The 21,107-nt window shown below is 33.4% G+C and overlaps 2 protein-coding genes across 3 annotated transcripts in view; one reads left to right on the top strand and one right to left on the bottom strand.

Moving 5' to 3' along the window:
- Window positions 1-21,107, bottom strand: part of COG5 (component of oligomeric golgi complex 5) — a 304,101-nt gene that overhangs the window by 214,818 nt on the left and 68,176 nt on the right. The window lies entirely within an intron of this gene.
- On the top strand, window positions 10,665-20,666 carry GPR22 (G protein-coupled receptor 22). Its single transcript, XM_023737047.1, has one exon. The coding sequence runs from the start codon at window positions 14,788-14,790 to the stop codon at window positions 16,087-16,089; it is 1,302 nt and encodes a 433-aa protein (XP_023592815.1). The 5' UTR covers window positions 10,665-14,787; the 3' UTR covers window positions 16,090-20,666.

Here is a 21,107-nt window from a genome sequence, read left to right as displayed (position 1 = left end):
AAAAAAAAAAAAAAAAAAAGAATCACAGTCCCAAATCTAAAACTGAAAACTGTAAATAACATCCCAGAGTAAACAGGAGAAAATCTTTCTAACCTTGTGTTAGGCAAAGAGTTCTTAGATACAACACCAAAAGCATGATCCATAAAAGAAAAAACTGATCAATGGTACTTCATGAAAATTAAGAACTTTGTTCTTGAAAGGATGCTGTTAAGAGTGAAAAGAAAAGCCACATGCTATGAAAAAATATTTGCAATTGACATATCTTACAAGACATGAATCCAGAATATGTAAAGTACTCTCAAATTCAACAATAAGAAACAAACTAATTTTTAAAAATGGGCAAAATACTTGAATAGACCCTTTATATACAGATGGCAAATATGGACATGAAAAGATACTCAACATCATTAGTCATTAGGGAAATTTAGATTAAAACTATAATGAAATTCTACTACACACATGTCTGAATGACTTAAAAAAAGGTGGCGGAGAGGCAAACACTGGCAACACCATATACTGATAAGAATGTGGCCCAACTAGGAGTCTCATTCATTGTTGGTGGTGTAAGTACTCTGGATAAATTTGTCAGCTCTTTTTAGAGAGCTAAACATATACTTACCATAAGACCCAGCAATTCCACTCATTTTTTTCCTCACAAGAAATTAAAACATATACATATACAAATGTTCACAGCATTTTTATTCATAATAACTAAAATTGGAATCAACTCAAATTAAATACACAGGTAACATGAACAAACATCTTGTGGTAGATGCATACAATGGAATACAACACAGAATAAAAAGGAACAAATTAATGAAACATGGAAAAATGTACTTGCACCTCAAAATCTTTATGCTGAGTGAAAGAAGTCAGACAGAAAGGAGTGCATAGTATGATTACATTCACATCAAACTCTAGAACAGGTAAATATCACTTATAGTGATAAAAGCAAAGCAGTAGTTAGATGAGGCTAGAAGGGCATGAGGGTGACTGACTCTGAAACAGTGCTGGGGAAAATTTTCAGATGCTGGGAACGTTCTTTATTTGTATTTTGATGGAGGCACACTGTATTGTAGAGTAAATATATCTGTCAAAAATGTATTTTATTTTACCAATACCATACTTAGATAAAGTTGATTTTTAAAAAGGCAAAGGTAAAATATGTATTGATAACCCGTTGCCGTCAAGTCAGTTCTGACTCATTGCGACCCTACAGGACAGAGTAGAACTGCCCCATAGGGTTTCCAAAGAATGGCTGGTGCATTTGAACTGCAGACCTTTTGGTTAGCAACCAAGTGCTTAACCACTGTGCCACCAGAGCTCCATATATTAATAAAGAATATATAAAATTGAGATAAAACTATTTTTTAAATTGCATGAAAAACACAAAATGAAGGGCTCTGATTACCTCTGAACTAACAGCAAGGTGATGAGATGAAAAGGAAGATTTATATACGTGTACAAGTTATCAGTAATGCTCCAGTTCTTGCATGGGATGGTGGAATCATGAACAAATGTTCATTTTATTATTATACTTTAATAATTATTATAATTTAATAATTAACATATATTTTATATGTATTAATATATTTTAAAAAGATAAACATAGGAAAAAGTAGTTGTTCATTACTCATTTTACTTAGGACGTCAAGCACTACCTTCATTTATTCTATCATTAATGTTTTGTTAATAAAACTTAACAAATATTTACAGCGCTTTCATAGGAACACTACTGCCCTTAATTTACCTAACCCAATTAAGGTCGTACGTTGTTTGCTCATAAACTATACCACAGGAATTTTCAGGTCCATAACTTTAGAAAAGCAGTATAGCTTACTTTTATCACAGGGAAAGCCTCCTCTGTGCCTACCTCAACTCCAAAGCATTTATTTTCCCAACACATTGTATGGATTAGATACCCATGGCCTCAATTAGATTAAGAATATCTAGATAACTCTCAGCTTTGCCACTAACTATATGAACATAAGCAAGTAATCTGGAATTCAGTTTCATCTCATAAAATTTAAGTAATTTTATTGTGAAAAATCAAATGAGGTTATTTATTAGAAAGCTAACATTAAATCCTAAATAACTACTTGTAATGTTTGACAATACTACATCAAAAGATCACATCTTAAAATAGAAATAACTTTTTGAGGATTGTCATTATTTGCTATTCTCTGTGAATCAATTAATGACCTAATTGCTAAGAAAAGCCCCATCTAGGCAAAGAGAATTTGACAGAGGAGAAATTGAGTAGTTGCAGGGCTTCAGTGGATCACAGGCCCAAGTAAGTCCCTCCCCAAGATGGGACTGGGCTTGTAAGAGGATGATATCCAAGCACTTAGCTAGGATATTGTGATAGTGTGATATGAATCCTTTGAAAGCAGGATTCCTATATTGTTTCTGTTTGTAACTCCATGCAGCCCCAGATCCACTGTTAGGGGACAGCATAATCCTTGGCTAACAGCAGTACTCAATAAATGTTTGTTTTAGGGAGGGAGGGAAGACAAATGCCAGAAAAGCTTAGAAAACATAGAAAATAAGAAGGGTATAGGAGGATTCCAAAAACAAACCCCTTTTAACTTTGTGACTTTTGCCTCAGGCCCAGAAAACTTTCTCTTCTGCTTCCTTTCCCTTAGGCTGCAGGCAGCATGGCCAGGTATGGAAAAGCTCTTCATACTATATCCTTACTGTAATAAGACAGCTCTGACTGCCTCGCCTTTCCTCATATTCAGTGTTACCCCTCACGTCCTAACAAGTTCCAATGTCTGATGTCTACTGACTCTAAACCACATTTCACATAGTTAGCACATATCCTAACTGAGTCTCGAATTCCTGAATTGTTTGCTAACTTATAAATTCTAGCTTAGAGTTCTAGTTTCTTTGAATCTATCAATTTAAATCCCTAAGTGGAAACCAAAAGATAGCCTTAACTGTATTGTCGTATTTTACTAGCAAAAAGTCACCAGTAAGTACAGCCTTCAGCTATTATTAGTAACCTCTTAAAATTTATCAGTTTTCCCAAATGGAAGCCCCAAGTAGTGGAAGTTACTGAGCCTCTCATGGACTACAGTTTAGAGTGAAACTCCCATTCTCCGGCTATACACATAAAGAATGGCAGCCTTCTTACAAAAGCATGATGTGTCTAACTAGTTTCAATAAGAGACCACCAGATCATAGGCAGCTATTTGCTACTTCTCCCCAAAGCACAGGACTCATTAAAAAAAAAAAAAAAAAAAAAACACAGAAAAGGGGACTTGACATAGCTTTGTTAAATATATAATCTAGGTGATCAATTGACTTGGCTTCAGGACACAGAAATGCATTTGATTCTGCACAGTAACCTAGAGTGGGAGAAGTATGTGAAGAAAAGAAAACAACAGAAAAGAAAGAGAAACCAATGTAAAAGAAAAAAAAAGAACAGAAAATAGGGGGGCATAAACATGAGCGCATGACTGTATGATTCTTTGGTTGAAATAAAAGAAAAAAAGTCAAAAAAGTCAAAAATTTTTAAGGATGTTAAGAGGGATATAAGGACGTCAAAACAGTCAGGTCTCTAAAAACTGAGACCCTGGAATGAGATTCGGTTCACCACCTCCAATCTCAGACCCTAGCTATGAGCCACCTCTGCTGAGTCTGAGCCATGGTCAAGCCTTCCTCCCGAGACCACTCACGAAAGGCAAAAGCTTAAAGTTAAAGATTTGCACTCTAGCCACTGAACTAACATTGTAATTGTTAATTCTGATTCTCCAGTTCTCAGTGAATGTCGTGAGATCTTACTTGCCATGACTATTCTGCAATAAACTAAACGAGTTTATGCGTGGAAAAAACAACAACAACAACAACAGTAAGTCAGAAAATTTAAGGCGCTATTAATTTGGATAAGATCCCAAAGAAGATGTGCCAATAGAGGGAGAATAAACTGCAGGAATAGTCAGTCACAGGGTCTAAAATCAAGGTTTGGATGAGAAAATGGAAAGAAATGCCAAGTATGAACTATTTTTATAATGTATTTGATGCTGGTCAATGACTTACAAATAAATAGCATGAAAAATAAAAATGCGAAATGTTAAATGCCCAACTTAGGTAAAGTAGGAATGGATGGGGTAGAATGTCTTGTGGAATTTTCTATCCATTAAGTGTATGCAATTCTGATGTATGTACTTTATCAAACTTTAATTCAGTTTTCAATTATTCTCTGATAATGAATCATCAATTTTGTTGACTCTCTACTACTCTGGCTACCCCCACTTAATGGCGGTTTCAGTAGATGGTCCATTTCTATTTTTCTGGTAAAATATCTGTTGTGAAAGGAATTTAAAGTTGAGAAGCCAAGTGAAATTTCTGAATTGGCTTTAAACCACAGTAATCCTTTCTTCCCTGAGCTAAAGTATCAGACAGAGTTGAAAGCTAACTATGTTAAGTATTCATTGAAAAAGAAACCATGAGGTAATATGGTTTAAAGGTGATACTAAGTAATTAGAAAACTGCTTTTGCATATATACTTCGCTAATTGCTTCAAAGCACTTTCAGTTGTGGTTAATTACAGTATCTCACAATGTTTAGTTCTTTACTTACAAACTTAGAGAATCAAAAAATGTAGAGTAGGTGTACATCAATGTTCACTGCAGCTTTACTCGCAATGGCTGAAAGAGGGAAACAACCCAAGTGTCCATCAACAGATAAATGGATAAACAAATTGTGGTATATCCATACAATGGAATATTACTCAGCCATAAAGACAAATAAAATTCTGATACATGCTACGACATGGATAAACCTTGAAAACATTATGCTGAGTGAAATAGTGAGAAAAAGACAAATATTGTTTGATCTCACTTATATGAAATATCTAGAATAGGTAAATGCATAGAGACAAAGGTTTATTAGTTGTTACTAGGGTCTGGGGGGAAGGGAAAATGGAGAGTTATCCCTTAAGGAGTACTGAGTTTCTGTTTAGGGTAATGAAAAGCATTCAGAAATGGATAGTGGTGACAATTGTACAACATGGTGAATGTAATTAATGTCATGGAATTGAACACTTCAAATGTTAAAAAGGCAAATTTTTTATATACATTTTATCGCAATAGATTTTTTAAAAACGTACAGTCAAATTCTAACTCACAAAAAAAAAGACCAGATTTACTGGCCTAAAGGAGACTGGAGAAACCTCAAGAGTATGGCCCCCAGACACCCTTTTAGCTCAGTGGTGAAGTCACCTCCGAGGTTCACTGTTCAGCCTGGGAGTGGACAGCCCTGTAAAACCAAATGAGACTAACGAGGTACAGGAGTCCAGTGACAACGGGCAGAAGGGGACAAGGGAGCTGGTGATAGGGAACCCAAGGTAGACTAAGGATATTGTTGATGTGTTGTGAGATTGTTAACCATTGTCATAGGGCAACATTTGTAGTAACTGTTAAATGAGCAACTATTTTGTTCTGTAAGCCTTCATCTTAAGTGAGAACAACAGCACAATTGGAAGGGCGCAGTCAATGTCACTGAACTGTGTATGTAGAAATTTTTGAAATGGTGTATCTTTGGCTACGTGTATTTTCACCAAAAAAAAAAAGATTGAGAAGTTAGAGGGTTAATATGTTGTGGGGTTGTTAACCAATGTCATAAAACAACATGTGTACTACTGTTTCATGAGAAACTATTTGTTCTGTAAGCCTTCACCTGAAGTACAATAAAAAAAAAAAAAAAGTACAGTCAGAACTAGTCACAAAGTGGATAAAAATGATTTAATATGAATAGTACAAAGTAAATGTGACCAATAAATTACTCTTTCACACTCAAATTTGTCAAAACCTAAGGGGGCAAATGTATAAAACTGCAAATCAAAGCCCTTCCTTTTAGGAATTTTAGAAATTAAAACAAATATGTAAACAAATATTTATAATTTGAAAGGAAAGCACAACTATAAAAAATGGATTTTAATAGAGCTCTAATTGGGGGTTAAACTCATATCTGTTGCTTAGTTGTCACTGGAAAAGCTAAACTGAACAAATAATTTATAATATTCTTTTATAACATAAAATTTGCTTTTAAATCACCATTTATAGAATTTTTCAAAATTAGTATCCTATATGAATACAAAATGTATTGAATACACAAGTGTGAAAATCTGCTACTATGGAAACCAAAATCTTTGTAAAACTCTGACATATGTAATTTGACATGAACTTTTTTCATGAAAATAACATTATCTGATTCTCAATCCAGTGATTTAGATATGTATATATTTGTTAAATAAAGGGGAAGTTAGGGTTACGATGCTAAGAAATAAGAGTACCTTACCATCACTAGGAGTCCCTGGGTGGTGCAAAAGCTTAACGCCCTTGACTGCTAACCAGAGGTTGGCAGCTGGATTCTATCCAGAGGTGTACCTCTGAAGAAAGCCCTAGTAATCTACTTCTGAAAAATCAGCCACTGAAAACCCTTGGAGCACAGTTCTACTGTGACACACATGGGGTTGTCATGAGTCAAACTAGACAGTAACTGGAGTGCAATCACTAAACCAGTCTGTGGTTTTTAAAAAGAAATAAAATTACATTAAGCATTGTACTGTGGACTCTGGGTGGTGCAAATAGTTAAGGGCTTGACTACTAGCCAAAAGGTTGGCAGCTGAAGTCCACCCAGAGGCACCTTAGAAGGCAGGCCTAATGATCTGCTTCTGAAAGGTCACAACCTTGAAAACCCTATGAAGTAGTTCTACTCTGCACACATGGGGTCACCATGAATTGGAATTGACTCAACAGCACCCAACAACAACAACAAGCGTTCTATGAAGTGAAAAAATATTGTTTGTGATACCTTGAGTATCCTTAATGAGCCTTTGTGGCACAGTGGTTAAAGCGCTCAGCTGCTAACCAGAAGGTCGATGGTTCAAACCCACCAGCCATTCTGCAGGAGAAAGATGTGGCAGTCTGCTTCCATAGAGATTACAGCCTTGGAAATCCTATGGAGCCGTTCTACTTTGTCCTATAGCTCGCTATGAGTCGGAACAGACTCAGTGACAATGGGTTTTTGAGTATCCTTAACCACAAGTCACTTGGAGGGAGAATAAAAAGCAACATCCTTAACCACAAGTCACTTGTGTGGGGAAAAAAAAGACCTGAATTTTCTGCTATTATTACTTTCAGAGACACCAGATTTTTTTTTTTTTAATAATCTGAATATAACTTGGCCACATTGTCTCACAAGGAAATAAACAAAGCACAGAAATATACTGAAACAAACGAACAAAAAAATCAAGGCTCTACTGTGATCCAGAGAATGCTTGACCTGCCAAATGTCACACAGCTAATAAGCAGCAACAGAACCCAGGTCATCCAATTCTAAGTCCCATGTACCTGTTGCCGTAGAGTCAATTCCGACTCACAGCAGCTCTACAGGACAGAGTAGAATTGCCCCACAGGGTGTCCAAGACTGTAATCTTTATAGAAGCAGACTGCCACATCTTCCTCCTGCATAGTGGCTGGTGGGTTCGAACTGCCGACCTTTTACTTAGCAGCCAAGTGCTTAACCACTGCACCACCAGGGCTCCTAAGTCCCAAATACTTTGACGGTTTTCCAAAGGAAGAGGGCCAACTACTTGGCTAGAGTGGGATTGGCAGAGTTCTAACACTGGCTCTACAGCTCACTTACTTAGACTTTTTCAAGTCAGTAAACTTCCTTATAAGGAGCCCTGGTGACAGCCCTTGGCTGCTAACCCAACAACAACAAACTTCTGTGTGCCTTGGTTTCCTCTATTACATGTGGATATTTTCACGATTAATATAAGCAAATAATTGAACTTTTGGGCAGAAAAGCACTATATCTATATATGTGTGTGTGTTATTGTTATCATTGTTGTTGGGTATCCTTGGGTCAATTCTGACTCATAGCAACCCTACAGAAAAGAGTAGAACTGATCCATAGGGTTTCCTAGGCTGTAATCTTTATACAAGGAGCCCTGGTGGTGCAGTGGTTAAAGCAATCGACTGTTAACTGAAAGGTCGGCAGTTCGAAGCCCCCCTCCACTCCACGGGAGAAAGATGTGGCAGTCTGCTTCTGTAGAGATTTACAGCCTTGGAAACCCTATGGGATTGCTATGAGTTGGATTCAACTCAGTGGCAGAGGGTTTGAGTTATACAAAAAGAAGCCTGGTGGCACAGTGGTTAAATGCTTGGCTGCTAAATGAAATATTGGCGGTTCAAATTCACCAGCTGCTCCACGGGAAAAAGATGTGGCAGTCTGTTTCTGTAAAGATTTATAGCCTTGGAAACCCTGTGGGGTAGTTCTACTCTGTCCTATAGGGTCACTCTGAGTCAGAAATCAACTCAACAGCAATAGGTTTTTGGTTTAACCTTTACAAGAGCACATTGCCAGGTCTTTTCTCCCGTGGATCTGCTGGTGAGTTCGAACCACCAACCTTTTGGTTAGTAGACGACCACTTACCACTTACCCACTGCGTGCTCGCTCTCTCCTCCCTCCTCCGCCACTCCCCCCCAAATATATATATTCTACTATGTTAATAAATTCCTTCTCCCCACTACAAATTTTCCAATCCAACCACCAACTCATGCTAATACATCTACTCCTCACTTATCGATAATCTTGCTATCCAACATTTCCCATTTATAAGAATAGTAAAAATCTACTATCCAACTATTTTGTGCATTAACTATGTATGTCTTGCAGTAATGACGCCAAGGTGTGAGGTGAGAGTAACGCTGGCTGTGATGGTTAAGACTGTGTGCCAACTTGGTTGGGCCATGATTCTCAGTGGTTTGGCAGTTATGTAATGATATAATTTGGCAGTTATGTAATGATGTAGTCATTCTCCGTTTTCTGATCTGATCTGGTCATCCTACATTTTCACATGATGCTGATTTTCACATAATGACCTGGTCTTGGCAACCTAACCATGTCAGTAAGTGAACAGTGGGTGTATCTTTTCTCTGGTGTTAATTTTATGCTTAAAATAACATTGTGTGTACGTGTGTGTGTATGGGTGTCTGTGTGTGTTTATCAGCTATCTTTCCACATGTCTGGCATTCTAACAAAACCCTTTTTCTCAACTTTCAAAATGCATGAATAATAGCACGATAACATTTTCATTTTTAGCAATACCATAGCCTTGCCACCCAAAGCTATGGAGAAAATTTTAGAAATTCACAACAAAATTTTCCACCACACTATTGTCAACTTCTATACAAATGCAATTCAAAAATCATATACTACTCACCCATCACTGTGATGCAGAAGAGGATGAAAGTGCATACTTCTTTCCAAAATTATAATTTCAATTGCAAATTAAACTTAGTATACAACATTTTAAAAAACAAAGATTACTAATATTCCTAATGCAATGGAAGTAAATGATAATTAATATTCTAATAACTCAGGCATCTGCAACATGTCCTCTATTTTGTCAACAAGATACAGAATCCAGCCACTTTACATACTCAAGTCTAAAAACTCTTCTCACTATTGAGAATAGAAAATTATTTATAGATAACCAAACCCAAACCCATTGCCGTCAAGTTGATTCTGACTCATAGTGACCCTACAGGACAGAGTAGAATGGCCCCATAGGGCTTCCAAGGCTGTAATCTTTATGGAAGCAGACTGCCAACATCTTTCTCTCGTGGAGTAGCTGGTGGGTTCAAACCACCGACCTTTCAGTTAGCGGCCAAGGCTTTAACCACTGTGCCACCAGGGCTCCTTATAAATAACCAAAGCTAATAGAAATTCAATTTTAAATTGTATTTAAATATAAGTAATGAATCTTAAGTTCATTACTTATACATTATTTTTACTCTTTTGACAGTATATCTACATTAAAATAATTTAGCTTTATCCTAATTTATAAAGACATATAACCAATTTACTTTTTCCTTTGCCACATGTATTTATCAACAATATTAGCATATAGCAACATATAATATTGAGGGAATAACAGTCCACTAAGAAGAGTATCCAGGTCAAAAATAGAAATAGTCAGTTGAAATAAAATATTACTGCAAATGATCACTATATACCTATCAGATAAAAGGGTTACCAAAGGTGAAGACTGAGTAGTAATCTCTAAAAGCAAAGCAAATGATTGCATTTTTATACAATGAGACTATGCTACCAACAATGGAATTTTAAAAAAAAAATTATGGTATAATCACCTTAAATCAATCTGATAAATATTTTGAATGAATGAATGAATGAATGAATACATGAATACGTGAATGAATGAATAATGAAGTCATAACAGTGTTTACCACCTTGAGACGTTCACAATAATTCGGAATACACAGAGAAGATGACTTGAATACAAAAAACTAGTTGAAATTCAATGTGGTTCACAGTAAAGATACAGTGGCTTTCTATATGTAGAACAAAGAATCTCAACCAAAAACATATATAGGACTAAGATACTCTCAAGTGCAATTATCAACACTTTAAAAAGAATATATACTTTTTACTGTGTAATTCTTTCCTGCCCCCCACCTCCCTGCATTTTTAAATGTTTAGCATAAGTGAACAACAAACCAGAATAGAATACACATTTTTAAAGGACTAATTTACGCATATTCTATTTAAGAACAACATACAACCACTTATAAATTTAGCCTTTTTTTAAAAAAGCATCCTTATATAAAACGGTGGGGGGGGGGAAATCCCTGCTATACATATGAAGCACAGTTTAAGCCCAATACAACTGACCAATCAAAATTAGTGAATGCACTGCATCTCTCTGCAGTGGAGAGAAGCGACAAGGTAGGCTGTCATTCTGCAAAAGCTGCCCAGAAAGGCTTTCCTCTGAAAAGCAGTGCAGTTCCTTTTTAGAAAGACTGAATCTAATGTTGTCTCTGGAGACATGAAGCCTTCAGTATGTTAAATTACTTTCATTATGTATTTTCAGATGCTTATTGATTACACAGTAGGAAGAGTGAGAGACAGCAGCAGCCTCTAAGCAGTACTACATGTTCTATACATTAGCAGTACTGCTGAAACAATGGCACAGTACAGACACATATTTTCATTAAGGTCATTTTTGAAGAGATGTTTATGACCCTCTTCCCCCAGTCCTCTACTAACAAGTGAACAAAATGAATCAATCAAAACTGGAAACGCTTCAACTACATCAAGAATTTATCAAATCTTTAGCAGAGGTAAGATGTGTTCCTTATTATAGTATACAGCTGCTTTTGAATCAGCATAGTGGGGTAAAATTACTTTGAAAATTTGCAGCCTAAATTGTATGAGTTACTTTGTTTAATTCTACTTACTGCTAAACATGCATTTTTTAGATCTATTTCTTTTAAGACATGATATATTTTAAATGTCATTTTTTAGGATGCATTGTTAAATACAAAGAACATTCTTTGTTAATTCACTATGAAGACATCAGTTTTAAATCATTTCAGACATACTAAATATTCTTAATGTTTCTCAAGTGTTAAAAAAATGCCTATATTTCTTGAAAAAATCAGGTTTACTACATTGTTATTATTTATTACTTAGTTTTCAAATAAGTTTATTATTGGGCATGTTCATTGAAAATTATTCAATTTGTAGTTACATTTTTGTATTGTCTTTTACATTTCAACCACATGAACAATCAATGGAAATTTATAGTATCTTATCATGGAATCTGTTTTAATCAGTTAAAATTCAAACCATATGCTAATAATTAAGCTATAATATTCTTACAGCAGGAAATGCTGTTAAATTTATTACAAAGACAAGAGGGAATGACAGTATGTTTACTGTATGCTAATTGCTAATAATCTCTGAAAATACAGGTTAACTTCTAAAATGAGAGCAGAAATTAGTTTAAAAAATACAGCTTTTCTCACATGGTTATAGTTGTAATGTTAACTCTGTTCTTTGGTAAGATTATATGCACAATCTTTGTTAGGAAAAAGAAGTATTTTCTTTAAGGAAATCTTTAATTTTATGCCTATGGTTCTGGCTCTAATAATACAGCTTGCTTACTGTGATAACAAACTCTATATGGTTTTAAAATAAAATTAAAGTAACTTTCAATTAATTAGAAATTATTAGGTACCTTATTTCTTAACCTTTTCATTTTCTTTTTCACAGGGGCCCACAGCAGCTAATTCAGTATTTACAACTGACATTATGAAGAATGCAACTGACCGAGCATCTCCCTAGCTGTCTGAGCCACGAACTGCAAGATATTCTTTGAAGGATGAGATTTTAAGACATTAAGGAGTTAAAACCAGGGAAGAGATCTACATTACTGCTGGAATATAACAAATCAATGGTATCCTAAGAAGATACTAGATAAAACAGCCACAAAAAGAAAAACAATATAACTGTAAAAGCCTGAAAACAAAATGGTGAGCATTTTTAAAGGTTAACATACCAGAATTATGGAAGCTACTGATTCTTGAAGAAACATGAAATATGAATTTCCAAAAGGAGAATGTACATACTTTACCAACAAGCTAAATGAAGCTTTAGCAAATGTTTTCTGCACTATTCAGAAATTTGTATCAATTGATAAGACTAATGGATTTTTTCCATCTGAGTTTTATGGCCAACTATGTATCCTCTTCTAATGAAAACAAACCAAATTAAATAGCAGGTGGTTTTTATCAAAAGAACATGGACTGGATTTATCATATAAAGCAAGTTACATGATCAAGAAATCATTTCAAAATAATGAGGACTGCTATTTACAGTTGTAATTTATGAAAGGATGTCTAAATACATTTTAGAAGCTAAAAACCTTATGTTTCCTTTTTGGTTTTCACATATCCTGGAATATAAAGAGACACTATCATATATTCCTTCAAAGAGAAACATAATTCCTATCATTTGAGGAGGTTTTCTTTGGTCATGACTTTTTAAAGCAAAACAAACCCAAGTATTATGTACTGGTCTTTAGAAATGCATCAGCCAACTAAATCTCACAATTCATGCAGTTGAAGTATTGGAGAGAAAAATGAAAGAATTCCTACAAGACATGAAATAAAATCAGCTACTTCACTGTTGTCAGGTGAAAATTGATGTCAAAAATCTGGCAATGGCATCACGTACCAATTCGTGAAAAACTGCCATAGTGAGCCAAAAGGCCCATAAGGCAACAGCAAACAGGTAGGTCAGAAGATGCATGCACCCTACCACACTGTTTAACATTTACAAAAGAAAAGAGCTTTTCTCTAGAGGAAATGCATTTTTCTTAATTACCATGTAATTTGACATTTCTGCTTTATTTAATTGTAAATCTAACCGATACGACAAAGACCTGATGTTTAATCTGTCAGTTCAGAATATTTGGCAAACTTAAAATTTTCCATTTTTATAGGCTTTCGGTTTAGCTAAAACCATCACTTACTTGAATAAATATGCCTCTAGTAATGCTTTATACTATGCTCAAAAAGATTAATAACATTATCATTTGTGTTTCTGAAATATTAATCCCCCAAAAAATGTATAAATACAATTCTATCCTAAAATTTGTCAAAGGTTGTAAACCAGTAAAAGGTTAACATGAAATTTGAAAATTAGCTTTTATAATATATATTTGAGTATGAATTTGCAATTGAAATGCTGTACTTGAAATGTGAAATATAGTTGGTTGTATGACTTCGTATTTCAAGCTGAACATACTGATTACTGACATTTTAATCGAGAAGCAGACATTATTTTTACAAATTATGCTAAACCCCTATATATTAAAATACAGATTTGCATCAATGAGCTAAAGAGTTTCTTTTTTTAATTTTCCTAAAAATTATACACTGGGTAATTTATACAAGGGTTTCACAAGTAATGTGTAACTTAAAAAGCTTCCTCAAAAAATGGACTTCAGATACTCCTATTCCCTACAATTTCATTTCTTACTTTAAAAACTGTTTAAAGAAATAAAATTAACTGATATATTCTGTTAAACTACTTTTAAAAAAAAAAGCTATTTCTCAATATAATATTAAATTTCAATTTTATCCTTCCACAAAATATAAGAGGGTGTGGTCACAAAAATAAAATCATTCATAACATGATTACTGCTCCTTTTCCAAGCTTTGTGGCTTCTTTTTACTTTAACATAATTTCCCTTTTCTTCCAATTTTTATAAGTTTACCAAGTATAAAATTCAATGAGCATTTTAACTGCCATATATGAACTACTCATTATTTGCCTACGTCTGTGGGAAATAACTACAAACATACACCAAGCATGTTGTTGAGTTCTGAATATGAATTTCAATGAAGAACATGGACAAATTAGCTTAAAACAAACTGGTGCTCTGTACCATCTATCAGTTTAAATAAACACTTGTCCTGTTCATTTGAAATCTCACAGGAATAATTACACCTACACTAATTATGCTAGAGCATATTAAAATAGCATTTATTTCCCACCTACTCACAACATTTTAAAATGAAATTTTAAAACACTTGGGTTAATATTACTTTTGCATACTGGGTAGTTTTATTATACAAAAATATACTTTGCCTCAAATAGTAAGTTTGAAGAACCCAAATAAGGAAACCCTTTTTAATACACTAAATAATTTTGCATTACATGGGAATAATCCCCACACAGATATTTCTTCAAAGATAAAACCCAATTTCCTTTTACAGCAAAACAGTACAATCTTGGTGTTTCTTTCATAGTTACAAACTTAAAAATTAAACTTGCTGCTGTTAGGTACACAATAAAAAAGATTTTACAAAGAACACATGTTTTATACAAGTCATTTAAATTGCCAAATATCAAATAGTTTATTCTATTTCACTTTCTAGGAAAAACACCAACTGCTCCAAAAGAATGTGTTTTTCTCCCATTCTGGAAGTCAACATGCAGTCTGAATCTAACATTACAGTACGAGATGACATTGATGACATCAATACCAATATGTACCAACCACTATCATATCCATTAAGCTTTCAAGTGTCTCTCACCGGATTTCTTATGTTAGAAATTGTGTTGGGACTCGGCAGCAACCTCACCGTATTGGTACTTTACTGCATGAAATCCAACTTAATCAACTCTGTCAGTAACATTATTACAATGAATCTTCATGTACTTGATGTAATAATTTGCATGGGATGTATTCCTCTAACTATAGTTATCCTTCTGCTTTCACTGGAGAGTAACACTGCTCTCATCTGCTGTTTCCATGAGGCTTGTGTATCTTTTGCAAGCGTCTCAACAGCAATCAACGTTTTTGCTATCACTTTGGACAGATATGACATCTCTGTAAAACCTGCAAACCGAATTCTGACAATGGGCAGAGCTGTAATGTTAATGATATCCATATGGATTTTTTCATTTTTCTCATTCCTGATTCCCTTAATTGAGGTAAATTTTTTCAGTCTTCAAAGTGGAAATACATGGGAAAATAAGACACTTTTGTGTGTCAGTACAAATGAATACTACACTGAACTGGGAATGTATTATCATCTGCTAGTACAGATCCCAATATTCTTTTTCACTGTCATAGTAATGTTAATCACATACACCAAAATACTTCAGGCTCTTAATATTCGAATAGGCACAAGATTTTCAACAGGGCAGAAGAAGAAAGCAAGAAAGAAAAAGACAATTTCTCTAACCACGCAACCGGAGACTACAGACATGTCCCAAAGCAGTGGTGGGAGAAATGTAGTCTTTGGTGTAAGAACTTCAGTTTCTGTAATAATTGCCCTGCGGCGAGCTGTGAAACGACACCGTGAACGACGAGAAAGGCAAAAAAGAGTCTTCAGAATGTCTTTACTGATTATTTCTACATTTCTTCTCTGCTGGACACCAATTTCTGTTTTAAATACCACCATTTTATGTTTAGGCCCAAGTGACCTTTTGGTAAAATTAAGATTGTGTTTTCTAGTTATGGCTTATGGAACAACTATATTTCACCCTCTGTTATACGCATTCACTAGACAAAAATTTCAAAAGGTCTTGAAAAGTAAAATGAAAAAGCGAGTTGTTTCTATAGTGGAAGCTGATCCCATGCCTAATAATGCTGTAATACATAACTCATGGATAGATCCTAAAAGGAACAAAAAAATTACCTTTGAAGATAGTGAAATCAGAGAAAAATGTTTAGTACCTCAGGTTGTCACAGACTAGAGCAAAGTCTAAGTTTCACCAAAATTACATTCAGATGAGTTTTAAATTAAAATTGTAAAAAATAAAATTACTGCCAAATACAAGAAAAAAGTTTTTTAAGTATTGGTTATGTTGTAAATTTTCAATGTAAATGTCAATTAGATTAGGTCATATATATTCAATTTCTTCATTACTTAATGTATTTGTTGCATGGCAGTTTGTTGAAATAACATCATGTGTATATTTTGTCAATATTATGTCCATCAGAAGATATTAATGTAAGTCATATTTTCTAAAGAATAAATACATAGCCTTAAAATAGCATACAACTTTAAAATGTAACTGATACAGGTATCCCTGATTTTTTTTTATAAAGTGCATTGTTTCTAACATACTAACTACAGATATATTTATATGATGACAACTGAAATTGCATTTTAATATAAAAATGAAAATTATAGGCTTAAAACAATCCAGGATTTTCTGTACCACTACATTATGTTTTCTGATACAGTCTACTTGCTATATTTGACACATCAAAAAAAAATTAACTATGTATGAAGCATATATTTTCTGAATGTAGAAAGTTGTAGGATTTATCAGAATTTAAAATTCAAGAAACAGAAAATAAACAACCCTGTTGATGCATACCAAAGATAGGGAAAATTTTAAATCAAGTTTACTATGAAAAAAAAGTTTGATTTTCTAAGATCAAGGGCACTATGCCTATGATATACAAATAAACCAACAATAAAGAGAAGGAAGAAAACTAAACAAGTCTCTTTCTTCCTTTCTCACTTTGCTTCAGTCGAAGCCAAATGGTCTGGGTTAATACAGTACACTAGTAAAAACTGGTGCATTAAAATGAACAGATTTCCCAACTTTATCCAACTCAGCCTTTTGTAAAATAGAAAATAACTATCTATAACTGAATGCCAAGGAAAATAAAAAACAAAACAAACAAAAAAGACTGTATCATTGGACAAAAACCTAACAAAGCCAACTGCTTCTAATTTTAGATATATAGCAACTTTAGAGTAATACAATTTACACAACATTCGTACACTACCATAATTTCCGAAGTGCTTCAGAATATAGTAGTTCTATTTCCACTCTGAAAATCAATTTTCATTCTGAAAATCAATAAATCTTGTCACTTTTTCTATTCTACACCACTTAATTTAACTTTAAACATTTTCTCTCCAATCCTAAAATCATGTTGGAAAATTATAAAATAACTAATCCTAACTACAGATTCTCAGGATTAGGAATCGCATATAAAACAAATATTCCAATTGTTATAATCTAATAACCTATCAATGAGTGCTAATGTCACTATATCAGAGCATTAGCAATAAGTTGCTCAAAACAAATACTTGCTACGCAAAAATTGGGTTAACTTGACTACTTGTATTCTATTTTTTAACATTGTAGTCACTAAATCAAATAGCAACTCAGTTTTAGATGAATAAAAATTTTATGTCAAACAACACAATAATATATTATTTAATGCAAATGAATGAGATTCATCCAATCTCATTTACTAAATACCCTAAATCCCTGAGGAAGTAAGCATGATGCAATAGCTTGATTCCACTGAGGTTACACAGCAAATTAAGTAGTGATTTATTTCTGATAATGTTAACAAAAATCTCAAATCTTTGCAAAGCCCCAGTTTTCTTCTGCCGTATTTTCTACTGTTCTACAGAATTAAAGAATTGCTTCAGCTTGACAAAATGTAGCGTACAGCCAGCAAAACTTATTTTTTGAAACTCTGAAGAGAAATTAAGACCTCATAAATAAAGAGATTAAGAAAATTTTTATTTGATAAATACATTTGGCACAGAGTATCTCCTAATATCCTCATTAAAAATTTTAAAGAGGCAATTTTAAACTTGGATCCCCAAGCATAAAATGAAAATTTTTCATATTTTGTTTTATATAAATCTTAATAAAAATTAGACTTTTTATCATTAATATTAATGTCTTTACTCATGTTTTAATTATTTTTAATCTTCAAGTCTATAAGCATGCCAAAGAATTCAGTTTAAAAACATAGATTGCTAATATATTTACCTAACTGCTTTCATGCCCTCTGTGATAAGAAATCTAACAAAATAAGAAATAAATGGCAATTATTATAATGTTGCTCTCTAAACTACTACATTTCTACATTTGACATTGGAACAGACAATTAACAAGTATTTTCACCCACCTGTAATGATCTTCCCAGGAACCCTGATGGCACAATGGTTAAAGCACTCGGCTGCTAACCAAAAGGTCAGTGGGTCAAACCACACCAGCAGCTCCTCGGGAGAAAGATGTAGTAGTTGGCTTCCATAAAGATTACAGCTTTGGAAACCTCATGGGGCAGTTCTACTCCATCCTATAGGGTCACTATGAGTTGTGACTCGACAGGCAATGGGTAATGAATGATCTTTCAGGCATATAAAAATACAATCATTGATTTACCACAAAGAAAATTTATACTTATCAGAAAACTTTTAATAGCTTTTTAATACGTTAAATAGTACATAATATGTAAACCAAAATAATATTTGTGTTAAAAACTCCGTTTTTTAAAAACAAGTCACAAATATGTTTGCAATTACTGACCTGTTTAAAACAGAGAATGAGAGAAGCTTAGACAATTTTTCTTTTTTATTAAATGTTAGTTCTATGAAAAGGTGAGTTACTTTTATTTTCCTCATGATGGCCTTTGTGACAATGTGTCAATTTTTCACTTTATTTCAAAGAATTTTACCAGAAAAAAGCATAATTGCTCATTTTTCCTGTTAAAATGAAAATTGAAAATATAAAAGCCATAGAGGCAGCAATAAACTCCTTGACATGGGATCCTTCCAAAAACTCAGTATTGTTCTACCCATATGCTACAGCTCATAGATAAAGATATGAATTTCTATATAGTTAACTGAGTCAGTCCTTCAATAAGAACAGAAATAAGAACTGCTATTTTAAAAACTACTCAAAGATGAGCTCAACAAAGTATGGAAATTTTTGTTTACTTTTTCGTTCTGTTTATTAATTTAAGGGGATTAATTATTCTATCAACTACTATCCAATGGATGTTTAAACTTATTATAAAAATTGAATCATTTACAATTATGCCTTTTAATAAAATGCCATTCATAATAATTCTGTACTTCTTTCCATTGGTAAATCCATTTTTAAGTATGTGGTCTATTTTTTCATCCCCCAAATAAAATTATAACAAAATCTCAGTTCTTTGGACATTAAAAATCAGACTCTTCTTTTAACTAAGATTAGATTTAAAGGTGAAAACCTAAAATTATAAGAAAGCAGCCCATTACTAGAGTTTTATTCCACAAAGAAATTTCAAAGCTACTTTCCAAAGTCAGTATACTTCCAGTTTTACTGTATTTTATGATTAAACAATTAAGTAAGCTTTGTAATTTAATTAACATTTGAATTCTTACAATATAGAAGGCATTATGTAAGATACTTTAAACTACTTAAAATAGAGTCATTACCCTAAAGAGCTTAAAAACTAGAATAAAGGTATCTTAAAAGTATGGCAATGTCTGTAAGAGAAAGTAGAATGTGGTAAATTAAAAGAGTAAAACTATTAAGAGATTTAAGAAGAAAGGGATTATGTTAGATTCGAAAACACCATAAACAAAGCATTGTTGAGGGCAGCTACTACAATATATTCTGGGAGCAGCAAATTACTCTCTTTAGAAGGAAAGTAATATAGAAGTGAGAAATTGATGCAGAAAGTTAATTGGTGCCATAAGGTAGAAGGCCTTAAATGTCAGACTGAGAAATTGGAGCAAGGAAGTAATGTGATTAGAAATGAGCTTTAGAAAAATTAGTAGAACAGGAAACTGTAGAAAGAATTGGTTGGGTAAGACACAGAAGATAGGAGGCTATTGCCATAATCTTGATAGGTACTGAAAGGCATGGCAAAACGTGATGGCAATAACTCGGCAAAGACTACATTGAAACAGGCAATGTGAAAGCAGAATCAGTAGGGTTTGCCAAATGACTAGAAGGACACTGGTGTAAGGACTAAAGAATCAAAAATAATGACTATAAGAAGGACCATAAGAAATCAGATTATCACCAATGATCTAAGAGTTATTTAATTATGTTTTGCATAAACTACATGGATATTGAGGGCAAAAACAAAAAATAATTTTTGGCAAAGCAGAAAACTTAAGTAGAAAAAAATAACACTATTCATGAACGTTCTAGTTATTAAAACTGTATTCAAAATGAACATTTCAAATTGTTGCTTTAAATTATCTACTTTATATATAGCATGTTGGTTTGTTCAGTTTTTCCATTACACATAAATATTTTCTTCCAATAATTTATTTAATTACAAAGAATTATAAACATCTAATGGAAAAATGCCAGGGTATATAAAGTAAAAACTGCAAATATCATCCTTCCCTTCTTTTTTACTCTTAATAACTTATTAAGAACATCCACCCAAGTCATTATTTATATATACAGGCAGTCCCTGGATTATGAACAAGTTCTACTCCTAAGTCTGTCTTTAAGTCGAATTTGTACATATAAAGTCGGAACAGTTAGGTACAGCTCATATCTAACATCAGTTAGTCAAATGTTTGTCTTAGTGTGTAGTGTACCCTTCTATGGATAAAAAACATTAAAGAAACACTTCCAGATTCACTAAAACATCTTTAACATAATAATACAATAATAATGTTTTGATGCATGTCACAAAGTAGCCTCCATCTGTTATTACAAACCACTGTACATATCTCAAGTTTTTAATAAAACAGGCTTTACAGAGGTTGGTTCGTAACTATGGGTTTACGTAAGTCGGACGTTTATAACCTGGGGACTGCCTGTATATCCTTCATTCTTTTTCAATGTCTACATAAAAATAAATTTAAAAAACATATTAATATTTATAAAAGATAATATTAATAAAAGATAATTAATTCTTTTTTCTATTATAATCAAACAGCTTCAAGCTATATTTCAAGATCAAATATGAAGCAGAAGGTAATTTTTCTGAATGGAAG

Source organism: Trichechus manatus, unplaced genomic scaffold, assembly GCF_000243295.1.
Source record: "Trichechus manatus latirostris isolate Lorelei unplaced genomic scaffold, TriManLat1.0 scaffold00096, whole genome shotgun sequence".
NCBI classification, from domain to species: Eukaryota; Metazoa; Chordata; class Mammalia; order Sirenia; family Trichechidae; genus Trichechus; species Trichechus manatus.
Note: the sequence above shows the minus strand (reverse complement) of the source record. Positions and strands in the feature narration are given on the sequence as shown.